Genomic DNA, 13197 nt, shown 5'->3' with positions numbered 1-13197 from the left:
CAGGCAAGATGTTCGAGTTCCGGGTTCCGCAGCAGCTCCAGTGCCACTGCAATCTCCGCGAAAACTGGCGGGCATTCCGGCAAAGGTTTGAACTATTCCTGGTAGCAGCCGAACTAGAAGACGTGGCCGATGCTGAAAAGACAGAGCTTCTGCTCCCCATCGCCGGTGCCAGAGCAGAAAAAATCTTTTAAAAATTCAAATTCTCCAAAGGAGAAACGGGAGCGACTTCCAGGCAGTCCTGGACAAATTCGGCAAATACTGTGAGGAAAATACACTCCAACCAGCAAGGAAAGGTAAGAGAAGCACCAGTACTCACCACGAGGCCGAGATTCCGGAGCTGAGAACAATTTTGATCGGTGGCCATCTTTCTAAAGGGACTGCACTTGCGCAGTTGCGCGAGAAGCGCACAGAACGGGAAGGTCCGTTTGCGCATGTGCGAGATGCCGCGCATGCGCAATCACTAAAACGGCACCCGGTACAGGAACAGCGACTTGCGCATTCGCAAACGCTTCCTACGTATGATGTCACATGCGTCATGATATCAGAGGCCCCGGACCACGCCCATTTAAAGGGGAAACGTCCCAAATCAAAGAAAAAATCTTTTAAAGCCGTAAAACAACCTTCTTTCACCTGGAATGACAGCACAATGCCTCAAATTGAACCAGGAAATGAAATTAATCTCCGAAGAACCCTGCAACAAGCAGTTACCTATGCCCAAACCAATGATTCCGACCTTGAATACTTCGAAACCGACCTTTACATTTTCTCTGGACCTCGCAAGCCCAATGCCAGCTCCGACACAAACAGTGATGATTGTTCCTAGAAGACTACGACTCGGACAAAGGTTTTTTCATTAGAAATGGCGAACCCCGTACTGAATCCGACGCAGACGCGGATTCATTCTTCGCATTTGAGGATCTTCAGCCCAGCATCTACGACATCCCGACTCGTGAGTGCAGGATTATGCTGCGGCCTGAAACCAAGAGACTGAGCGGCACAAGCCCACAGAGAGCGGCCTACTGCCACAGAGCGTGGTCCACGCACCGCTCGGGGTTCCCGGCTCTACGAAAGAAGACACGCAAGACTCCACCCCGCAGTCCTTGCATGAACAAGACGTGACTCCAGTGTCATAAGCCTCCGCAGCGAGCTCGTGGACAGCCTCCATGATAGAAGCAACGCAAGACTCCGACGCGCAGTCCTTGCAGGAACAAGACCATGAGGGTCTAGCAACCTCCTCTGACCAACTAGCGGCAGACGATGCAAGTCTGCCATGCTCACGTAAACAGCAAGAAGACTATGACCGTCTACCATGCTCCAGTGCACAGCAGGACGACCTTGACGGTCTATCATGCTACAGTGAAGAACAAAACGACAACAGCAAGACCATGACAGTCCACCCACATTGTTTGCACCACCAGATGAAGACTCCGACAATTTACCCAACCCAAGTGAACAAACAGCTACTGAGGCTCTACCCACGGTATATGAGACGAGTGACGACAGCATCCCACTTCCCATGCAAGATGTGCAAAGTGACAGACCTCAGCTAGTGTGTACAGAGGCACTCGACGATCACTGAGACCACTGGTGACTCCGGTGACACCATAATACGTCCACCCTCATTCGCTCGAACCTCTCCACAAGTCAATGCATTCCTGCATGTTCCGACTCCAGACTTCAAGAAATCTCAGCTGACTCCAGTGAACCTGCTAAGACTCCGGACGGGGAGCATCAACAAACCAACACTGACTCAGTTAAAACAGACCAGACTCCAGATGGGGAGCAACCAAACGCCGACTCTGATTCACGTAAGCCGGACTTTACTCCAGACAGGGAGTTCCGCAACCTCAGTGATGGCACGCTCAGGGTGACAGCAGATGCCACAACGACAGGAGATGGATCACGTGACAATCACACTGGGTCAGCAATAACAAGCAGCAGCGACAGTCCAAGAGGGATACACCAATTTTCACCACAGCTATGTCCACACATTTGTTCCACACCGACAGTGCGGCCAATGACAGCTCATGCTGGACAAACCCAGTATTCAGGCAGCCAGCAGTCTATGCAGCATATTCTCAAACAGGCCAGCACTACGGATTGCCCACTAATGGAATCAAGACCGAAGGAGGACTACCGCAAGCGCAATCTGCACTACAGACTGGATGCCTTAGTTACAGCCCAGGATTTGCTGCACCCCAGCCTGGCCAGACGGCATATTCCTATCAGATGCAAGGTTCTAGTTTCACACCATCACCAGGTATTTATATTTATGCGAGCAGCAATTCTGTTTCCAATTTGACAAGCTTCAACGGTTCTCAGCAGGATCACCCTTCCCGCACAGCATGTGGCCGGAACCAGTAAATACAGTTTTATCCAACTTCAACTAATGGCACATCCATGACCTCGAATGATACTGTTGATGGTACCTCTTCAACGTCAACACCTTATCAGCTACAAGATGCCATCCGACAGCACCACCACAAACATCGAAAAAGAAAAAGACTCCAAGTCAGACAGCAAAGTGATTTGACCACTTCTTGGTTCCTGTGGCACAGGGACGTTGATGGCGTTCGTAACCAAGAGAGACACTTGACCATGATGATTTGATGTTTTTTGGATGTCACACAAATGATTTGGACTTGTTGTTTAATCACTGTTCCCATGACTTGTATATACCTTAACTTATCTACCTGTTTTTTGTTCAAAAGTGTATAGAAAATATATTACATATTAAAAAGGGGGGGGATGTGGTGATGTGCATCACTGTGGGTACACAGGGGTTAATGTAAATACATGTAGGCTAGCTAGACACTAGAGGGAGCACCAGAGACATCTCACACACACACTCAACCAATAGATCAGTTAGATAGGACACGACCAATGGACATTCACGATACATAGGTGACACGACCACACGGGGGCATTTCACCAACCCATATATAAAGGACACCACACACATGATCTGCCTCTTTCCAGTGGAGACAGTCAGTGAGTACAGACACAGGGCTGATTCAATATTACACCCACCACGTGGATTGCAGCAACTGGTTAGTCAGTCTGGGTAGCTATAGTAGGATTAGCAGCAGTGTCGAGCCCGAGTACTAGAAGTGTAAATAGTTTAATAAATGTGTTGAAGTTATTCTCCACGTCTGAACCTTCCTTTGTCAAGTGCACCACAAGGAAGCTGCTTATGCTACACCTAGAGCATAACAAATCACTCCCTGCCCCCACACATCCCCACCCCCGCAGCTCTCTGACTGGGAATCAATGCTAGTCCGCTGCTTACCCTGCAGGTTTGCGATGGGTGCTCCACTTTCAGAATCTCTGATGTAAACACCATTTTCAATGTCAGTCCCAGTCACAACAAACTTGCCATCGAAGGAGACATCGCAGCAGGTCAGGGGTCGACTGTGAGCAACTGACCACTAAAACAGGAGAGAGGCAGAAACTAAGACAACACAAAAGGAAACCATTCAGCCCATCATGTGTGTACTGGCTCTTGGTGAAGCTGTCCAATTGGTCCCACGATTCCTTCTAAAATCCCCTTACGGAGAGGGCATGATCTACCCCACTTTTCTCCCTCCCCTCACCAGATAGCCACTCTTCTCCCCGAGATACTCCATGGTCACATGTGGGGAATGGGAGGGAGAGATCCCTGATGAGCAGCCTGCAGAAAGGAATGGGAGCAGGTGGCCACCCTGGCATTTGGATCCATGCAGCAGGCAGCAATGTTCCCTCTAAGTTATGTGCAGGTATATTAACCTCTGGCAACAAGCCTTAGGTCACCGCAGACCACAGACCCCCTTTTGGATATGGTGCATTCATGGCTGGGCTAAAAATGTAAAGGTTCCAACAACTGGAAGCGAGAGGGCTGCACACAACAAAAGAACAATTGTAAGGGACGGTGTCTGGCTGTGCTGCCGCATAAAATCTAACAACCTCGTGTACGGTCAAAGTGATTGCATCTTCACAGGACATCCCTTACCCACCATTTATCAACCCCTCACGCCCCCCCATCACCCCCTCCCCCCCACCCCCATCACTCCCCCAACTGGGACCTCAACTGTTTACAATTACAATTGGTATAAACGACTTGGATGAAGAGCAGGAAGAGATATTTGCCAATGACACAAAGAAAGTAAGTTGTGGAGAGGACGTGAGGTTAATGAGTGGTTAAAGATCTGGTAAATGTTTCGGAAAGTATGAAACTGTAAATTTTTTAAAATATTTTTATTTAACATTTTTGCACCAACAGTACCCAACGCACCCCCCGCCCCCCCCCCCCCCCCCCCTCTCACATCACCCACCCACCCTTTTGGCAGCAACCAGATCTCCAAAGTGCTAAATGAACAACCCCCATCTCTGGTGGAACCCCTCATCTCCCCCTCTCAAAGCACATTTCACCTTTGCCAAGGACCGAAACACCAACAGGTCCCTCCGCTACGCCGAGAAGCTGACCTCCACCCGAACAGGACATGCCTGCTAGCGATCAACGAGGAAAAGGCAAAACATTGGCACCCGCCTGCAACTCCGGCAGGTCTGATACCCCGAATATGGCCTCCAGGGGACCCGGCTCCAATTCCATTGGCAGAACCTCGGACATGGTGCTGAAAAGTGATCCCCAATATGTCTCCAACTTCGGGCAGGACCAGAACATATGGACATATGGCTGGGCACCTCCCACACCACTCACAGCTATCCTCCACCCCCCCCTTAAACAGCCGGCTCATCTTCACCTTCATTAAGTGCCTCCTATAAACCAATTTTAGCTGAATTAACCCCTGCCTCACAAGATTGAGGCATTAACCCTTCACAACATAAAAATCTGGATTTAAAAGTCTAATGATGACCATGAAGCCATTGTCGAAAAACCCCATCTGGTTCACTAATGTCCTTTAGGGAAGGAAATCTGCCGTCCTTACACGGTCTGGTCTACATGTGACTCCAGACCCACAGCAATGTGGTTGACTCTTAAATGCCCTTGGGGATGGGCAACAAATGTTTACCCAGCCAGTGACGCCCACATCCCATGAACGAATAAAAAAAAGAAATCCTCTTCCAGCACCATCCCCAGCTCTTCCTCCCACTTGGCCTTAATCCCTTCCATAGACTCCTTGTCCTCTTCCATAATCCTACTATAGATCACTGAAATGACTCCACTCCCCCACCGACAGCACCTCCTCCAACAAAGAGGGGGGCGGTGCCACTGGGAAACTCGGAAAGTGAACTTCCGCACCAACACATACCTAAAGCGGACTTCCGGGTGCGGCGATGACCAGCTAAGTCGCACGTTTCGGCAGCTCCCGGTGAAACGGACTTTTGGGCTCTTGATAGGAGCCCCAACGGCAATTTTGACGGCTAAAAACACTGTGCGGTAAACCAGAAGGGAATCCCCCCCTGGATGCGGATGGAAAAAGGAGGAGAAAGTGGCCGGATTGCAGTGGATCCTTTAGAACAGCGGCAAGGAAGGCAAGCAAAAACCAAGATGGCGTCGGAATGTGGCAGTTTCACATGGGGCCCTGAACAACAAAAGTTCTTGAAATGCTGTGTGGAAGAGCTCAAAAAGGAAATGAAGAAAGAGCTGTTGGCCCCGATACTACAGGCGATCGAAGGGCTAAAGGAGGAACAAAAGATCCAGGAGCGGGAGCTTCGGGTCGTGAAGGCAAAGGCAGCCGAGAATTAGGACGACATACAGGGCCTGGTGGTGAAGACGGAGACGCATGAGGCACATCAGAAACGATGTGTGGAAAGGTTGGAGGCACTGGAGAACAACGCAAGGAGGAACAACCTGAGGATTCTTGGTCTTCCTGAAGGTGTGGAGGGAGCGGACGTCGGGGCATATGTGAGCACGATGCTGCACTCGTTAATGGGAGCGGAGGCCCCGGCGGGTCCGTTGGAGGTGGAGGGAGCATACCGAGTGATGGCGCGAGGGCCGAGAGCAGGAGAAATTCCCAGAGCCATAGTGGTGAGATTCCTCCGTTTTAAGGATAGAGAAATGGTCCTTAGATGGGCAAAGAAAACTTGGAGCAGTAAATGGGAGAACGCGGTGATCCGCGTTTATCAAGACTGGAGTGCGGAGGTGGCGAGAAGGAGGGCGAGCTTTAATCGGGCCAAGGCGGTGCTTCATAAAAAGAAGATAAAATTTGGAATGCTGCAACCGGCAAGACTGTGGGTCACATTGAGGGAGGCACCACTACTTTGAGACGACGGATGAAGCGTGGACTTTTATTGTGGAAGAAAAACTGGAATGAGCGGGTTATTAAAAAGAACGTTTGAACAGAGTGGTGGGGCGAATGTGGGGGGCAAAGAGGGGGGTTAAAAAGGGGGGAAAGAGGAGTTTTATGTACTAATCCTGCGATGTGGTAACTTTTCTCTCTCCCACAGGTGATGGGGGGAGGTGGAGGAGATGGGGCGTTGGCCATTGGGGGCGGGGCCAAGGGAGAAGCGCGGGCTTGGTTCCCGCGCTATGATAATCATGGCGGGAATAGAGAAGCAGGAAGGAGGGGGCGTCGCACGGTGCGAGCCGAGGTCACGGGGGGAAGCCGAGGTCGGCCAGAGTTTGCTGACTTCTGGGAGCAACATGGGGGGAGTAATTACGCTAGCGGGGGATCTAGCGGGGGGGGGTGGGAGGGGGGAATTACTGGGTTGCTGCTGCTGGGGAGAGGGGGGAGCTGGTATGGGAGGGGATGGGCGGGGGGGCACCGCCTGGGGGAGATACAGCTGCGTGGGAACCGGGTGAGGAGCTGGAAAAAGGTGATGGCTAATCGACAAGGGGGGGGGGGGTAGGAAGCCCCCCAACCCGGCTGATCACGTGGAACGTGAGAGGGCTGAACGGGCCGATAAAGAGGGCACGGGTACTCGCACACCTTAAGAAACTTAAGGCAGATGTGGTTATGTTACAGGAAACGCACCTGAAACTGATAGACCAGGTTAGGCTACGCAAAGGATGGGTGGGGCAGGTGTTCCATTCGGGGCTAGATGCGAAAAACAGGGGGGTGGCTATATTAGTGGGGAAGCGGGTAATGTTCGAGGCAAAGACTATAGTGGCGGATAACGGGGGCAGATACGTGATGGTGAGTGGCAAACTACAGGGGGAGACGGTGGTTTTGGTAAACTTATATGCCCCGAACTGGGATGATGCCAATTTTATGAGGCGGATGCTAGGACGCATTCCGGACCTAGAGATGGGAAAGTTGATAATGGGGGGAGATTTTAATACGGTGTTGGAACCAGGGCTGGATAGGTCGAAGTCCAGGACTGGAAGGAGGCCGGCAGCGGCCAAGGTACTTAAAGATTTTATGGAGCAGATGGGAGGTGTAGACCTGTGGAGATTTAGCAGACCTAGGAGTAAGGAGTTCTCGTTTTTCTCCTATGTCCATAAAGTCTACTCGCGAATAGACTTTTTTGTGCTGGGAAGGGCGTTGATCCCGAAGGTGAGGGGAACGGAGTATACGGCTATAGCCATTTCGGAACACGCTCCACACTGGGTAGACTTGGAGATAGGGGAGGAAACAGGAGGGCGCCCACCCTGGAGAATGGACATGGGACTAATGGCAGATGAGGGTGTGTGTCTAAGGGTGAGGGGGTGCATTGAAAAGTACTTGGAACTCAATGATAATGGGGAGGTCCAGGTGGCAGTGGTCTGGGAGGCGTTGAAGGCGGTGGTTAGAGGGGAGCTGATATCAATAAGGGCACATAAAGGGAAGCAGGAGAGTAAGGAACGGGAGCGGTTGCTGCAAGAACTTTTGAGGGTGGACAGACAATATGCGGAAGCACCGGAGGAGGGACTGTACAGGGAAAGGCAAAGGCTACATGTAGAATTTGACTTGCTGACTACGGGCACTGCAGAGGCACAATGGAGGAAGTCACAGGGTGTACAGTACGAATATGGGGAGAAGGCGAGCAGGTTGCTGGCACACCAATTGAGGAAAAGGGGAGCAGCGAGGGAAATAGGGGGAGTGAGGAAGGAGAGATGGAGCGGGGAGCGGAGAGAGTGAATGGAGTGTTCAAGACATTTTATAAAAAATTATATGAAGCTCAACCCCCGGATGGGAGGGAGAGAATGATCGGCTGGAATTTCCCAAGGTGGAAGAGCAGGAAAGGGTGGGACTGGGAGCACAGATCGAGGTAGAAGAAGTGGTGAAAGGAATTAGGAGCATGCAGGCGGGAAAGGCCCCGGGACCGGATGGATTCCCAGTCGAATTCTATAGAAAATATGTGGACTTGCTCGCCCCGGTATTGGCGAGGACCTTTAATGAGGCAAAGGAAAGGGGACAACTGCCCCCGACTATGTCTGAAGCAACGATATCGCTTCTCTTAAAGAAGGAAAAGGACCCGCTACAATGCGGGTCCTATAGACCTATTTCCCTCCTAAATGTAGATGCCAAGATCCTGGCCAAGGTAATGGCAATGAGAATAGAGGAATGTGTCCCGGGGTGGTCCACGAGGACCAAACTGGGTTTGTGAAGGGGAGACAGCTGAACACGAATATACGGAGGCTGTTAGGGGTAATGATGATGGCCCCACCAGAGGGGGAAACGGAGATAGTAGTGGCGATGGATGCCGAGAAAGCATTTGATAGAGTGGAGTGGGATTATTTGTGGGAGGTGTTGAGGAGATTTGGTTTTGGAGAGGGGTATGTTAGATGGGTGCAGCTGTTGTATAGGGCCCCAATGGCGAGCGTGGTCACGAATGGACGGGGATCTGCATATTTTCGGCTCCATAGAGGGACAAGGCAGGGATGCCCTCTGTCCCCATTACTGTTTGCACTGGCGATTGAGCCCCTGGCGATGAAGTGGAGGGGAGTACTTAGAGGAGGAGAAGAACACCGGGTATCTTTGTATGCGGACGATTTGCTACTATACGTGGCAGACCCGGCGGAGGGGATGCCAGAAATAATGCGGATACTTGGGGAGTTTGGGGATTTTTCAGGGTATAAATTGAACATGGGGGAAAAGTGAGTTGTTTGTGGTGCATCCAGGGGAGCAGAGTAGAGAAATAGAGGACCTACCGTTGAGGAAGGTAACAAGGGACTTTCGTTACCTGGGGATCCAGATAGCCAAGAATTGGGGCACATTGCATAGATTAAATTTAACGCGGTTGGTGGAACAAATGGAGGAGGATTTCAAGAGATGGGATATGGTATCCCTGTCACTGGCAGGGAGGGTACAGGCGGTTAAGATGGTGGTCCTCCCGAGATTCCTCTTTGTGTTTCAGTGCCTCCCGGTGGTGATCACGAAGGCTTTTTTTAAAAGGATTGAAAAGAGCATCATGGGTTTTGTGTAGGCCGGGAAGACCCCGAGAGTGAGGAAGGGATTCTTACAGCGTAGCAGGGATAGGGGGGGGCTGGCACCACCGAGCCTAAGTGAGTATTATTGGGCGGCTAATATTTCAATGGTGAGTAAGTGGATGGGAGAGGAGGAGGGAGCGGCGTGGAAGAGATTAGAGGGCGTCCTGTAGGGGGACTAGCCTACAGGCTATGGTGACAGCTCCATTGCCGTTCTCACCGAGGAACTACACCACAAGCCCGGTGGTGGTGGCTACACTGAAGATTTGGGGACAGTGGAGACGGCATAGGGGAAAGACTGGAGCCTTGGGGGGGGTCCCCGATAAGAAACAACCATAGGTTTGCCCTGGGGGGAATGGATGGGGGATATGGAATGTGGCAAAGAGCAGGAATAACGCAACTGAAAGATCTGTTTGTGGATGGGAAGTTCGCGAGTCTGGGAGCGCTGACCGAGAAATATGGGTTGCCCCAAGGGAATGCATTCAGGTATATGCAACTGAGGGCTTTTGCGAGGCAACAGGTGAGGGAATTCCCGCAGCTCCCGACGCAGGAGGTCCAGGACAGAGTGATCTCAAAGACATGGGTGGGGGATGGTAAGGTGTCAGATATATAGGGAAATGAGGGACGAAGGGGAGACTATGGTAGATGAACTAAAAGGGAAATGGGAAGAAGAGCTGGGGGAGGAGATCGAGGAGGGGCTGTGGGCAGATGCCCTGAGCAGGGTAAACTCGTCGTCCTCGTGTGCCAGGCTAAGCCTGATTCAGTTTAAGGTATTACACAGGGCGCATATGACTGGAGCACGGCTCAGTAAATTTTTTGGGGTGGAGGATAGGTGTGCGAGGTGCTCGAGAAGCCCAGCGAATCATACCCATATGTTTTGGTCATGCCCGACACTACAGGGGTTTTGGATGGGGGTGACAAACGTGCTTTCAAAAGTAGTAGGGGTCCGGGTCGAACCAAGCGGGGGGTTGGCTATATTTGGGGTTGCACAAGAGCCGGGAGTGCAGGAGGCAAGAGAGGCCGATGTTTTGGCCTTTGCGTCCCTGGTAGCCCGCGCAGGATATTGTTAATGTGGAAAGAAGCTAAGCCCCCGGGGGTGGAGACCTGGATAAATGACATGGCGGGGTTTATAAAGCTAGAGCGGATTAAGTTCGTCCTAAGGGGGTCGGCTGAAGGGTTCACCAGGCGGTGGCAACCGTTCGTCGAATACCTCGCAGAAAGATAGATGGAATGGAAAAAAGAAGGTAGCAGCAGCAGCCCAGGATCGGGGGGGGGGGGGGGGGGGAACCAGAAGGACTCTCAGGGTTGTTAATATATACTGTATAATATGTATAGGTCGTTGCTACAGATAATTATATATTGGACTGTTAAATTATATTTTTGGAGAGTGTTACTTGTGATAAGGCAGTTGCCAATTAGGGTTAGTTTTCATTTTTGTTATTTATTATTGATTCATTCATTTTTTGTTTATAAAATAGGTCATTGTTATTTGTGTTGTTATAATATTGTGTAAAGGATGCACAATGTACTGTGTTGGTTGACCAAAAATTTTCAATAAAATATTTTTTTTTTAAAAACACATACCTAAAGCCCTGCTCATACTGCAGCCCATACTTCACTCCCAGCTCCTCCAAACTTGCGAATCTCCCCATCAGAAACAGATCCTCCATCTCTTTCACCCCTCTCTCCTCTCATCCCAGGAACCTCGCATCCATCCTCCCCGGCTCAAACCCATGATTCCCTCTTATCGACATCACCCTCACCCTGCCCTCAACTTGAAGTGCTACCGGGTTCCCGGAATACTTTCCCAGGGCGAGCGGCAGCGGCGCCATTGCCAACGGAAACTGTTCATTTTGGCAGGAAGAATAAAAATTCATATTATCAAAGTCGGGAGAGATTGCAGAGCTCTGAGGCTCAGAGGCCTTTGGGTGTCCTAGTCCATGAATCACAAAAGGCTAGTATGCAGGTAATTAGGATAGCTAATAAAATGTTATTGTGTGTTGTGTGGGGAATTGAATAATAATCTTTATTATTGTCACAAGTAGGCTTACATTAACACTGCAATGAAGTTATTGCGAAAAGCCCCTAGTCGCCACATTCCGGCGCCTGTTCGGGTACACAGAGGGAGAGTTCAGAATGTCCAATTCACCTAACAGCGCGTCTTTCAGGACTTGTGGGAGGAAACCGGAGCACTCTGAGGAAACCCACAGGGAGAACGTGCAGACTCCGCACAGACAGTGACCCAAGCCGGGAATCGAACCTGGGACCCTGGTGCTGTGAAGCAACAGTGCTAACCAGTGTTACGACAAAAGTAGGGAGCTTATGCTTCAGATATAGAGAGCATTAGTGAGACCACAGCTGGAGTATTGTGAACAGTATCGGTCTTCTTATTTAAGGAAGTATGTAAATGTGTTGTAAGCAGTTCAGAGAAGGTTTACTAGGCTAATACCTGGAATGGGTGGGTTGTTTTGTGAGGAAAGGGTGGACAGGCTCATCTTGTATCTGGTGGAGTTTAGAAGAGTAAGAGACGACTTGATTGAAACATGTAAGATCCTGATGGGTATTGACAGGGTGGATGCGAAGAGGATGTTTCCTCTTGTGGGAGAATGTAGAACTCGGGTTCACTGTTTAAAAATAAGGGGTCGCCCATTCAAAACTGAGAAGAGACCCAATTTTTCTCGTGGATCGTGAATCTTTGGAACTCTTCCTGAAAAGACGATGAAAGCAGAGTCTTTTTTTAAGGCAGAGGTGGATAGATTCCAGGTAAGGAAGTGTGTGATAGGTTATCTGGGCAGGTGGGATGCAAATTTGAGATTATTATCAGATCAACCATGATCTTATTAAATGGTAGAGCAGACTCGAGGGGCTGGTTGGCCGTCACCTATGCCTTGTTCGTATAAATGTTAGTATTTATTTACAACACACACAGACACACACACAAACACCCTCACACACACACATCCTCTCACATACACACACACACACTCTGACAGGGACATCCTGGAGATGAATTCTGAATAAATACCTACAAGAACTTTTCCAGTTTCAACGTCCCACGCTTTCAATGATTTGTCCCATGAGGAGGTGAAGAGTCTGCAGTTTCAAACATAAAAACAGAGTGAGGCTGAATTACAGGCTGATTAACCCAACTCCTGTCCAAATCCAATAATAACACCGTGTTTGTGAAGAACATATCACAGTACCATTCCCTGCCTCCTGCATAATACCGAGATTTGGTTGTAATTTACCCTCACCCACCCACAGTACAATCCTCAGACACACTCAAACTCTTCCTCAAGCACGCCCCACACTCATTCAAACCCATTCATTTACTCCCAGACTCTCTCACACATTCAAACTCACCCACACATGTACATACAAACTCACTCAGATCCTCTCACACTCCAGTCTTTTGTCCCTGGTACCATTCTAATAAATCTCCTCCGCACCATCTTGAAGACCTTTGATCAGTGGGCACCCAGAATTGAACACTGTACTCCGGCTGGGGACTAATCAGACATTTATGGCAATGTAGCGTAACTGAAGAGAATGTTGAGGAGGTGTGAGAGGAATAGGGTTAATGCTGATTCTCTATTTAAGTTGCTGTGCTGGACAGGAATGGGGTGAGGGGGGTTGGGCGGACGGTGTTGGTAGTGGTGTAGCAGTAGTATCACTGGACTAGCAATCCAGGAGTGCAGAGGCCCAGGCTAATGCCCTGGGACAATCCAACCCTGGAAGTTGGTGGAATTTACATTCAATTAATTAAAAAAGCCGTGTTTGAGAAAAGAAAGCTAGTCTCAATAATGGTGATCATGAAATTATCTTAAATCGTCGTAAAGACCAATTTCACCAATGCCCTATAGGGAAGGAAATCCACCACCCTTACCTAGTCTGGCCTACATGTTTCT

The 13197-nt window shown here is 50.0% G+C and overlaps 1 protein-coding gene across 1 annotated transcript in view; it reads right to left on the bottom strand.

Annotated features, from left to right (window-relative positions):
* LOC140430315 (WD repeat-containing protein 88-like) overlaps nt 1–13197 on the bottom strand; it is a 66859-nt gene that overhangs the window by 35445 nt on the left and 18217 nt on the right. Inside the window, exons 4-5 of the mRNA XM_072517754.1 lie at nt 12319–12382; nt 3290–3428 (exon numbers count right to left, since the gene is read on the bottom strand). Of these exons, the coding sequence (XP_072373855.1) occupies nt 3290–3428; nt 12319–12382 (203 nt within the window). The remainder of the gene's footprint in view (nt 1–3289; nt 3429–12318; nt 12383–13197) is intronic.

This window comes from Scyliorhinus torazame, chromosome 10 (assembly GCF_047496885.1).
Source record: "Scyliorhinus torazame isolate Kashiwa2021f chromosome 10, sScyTor2.1, whole genome shotgun sequence".
Taxonomy (NCBI): Eukaryota; Metazoa; Chordata; class Chondrichthyes; order Carcharhiniformes; family Scyliorhinidae; genus Scyliorhinus; species Scyliorhinus torazame.
This window is presented reverse-complemented; position numbering and strand designations above follow the sequence as displayed.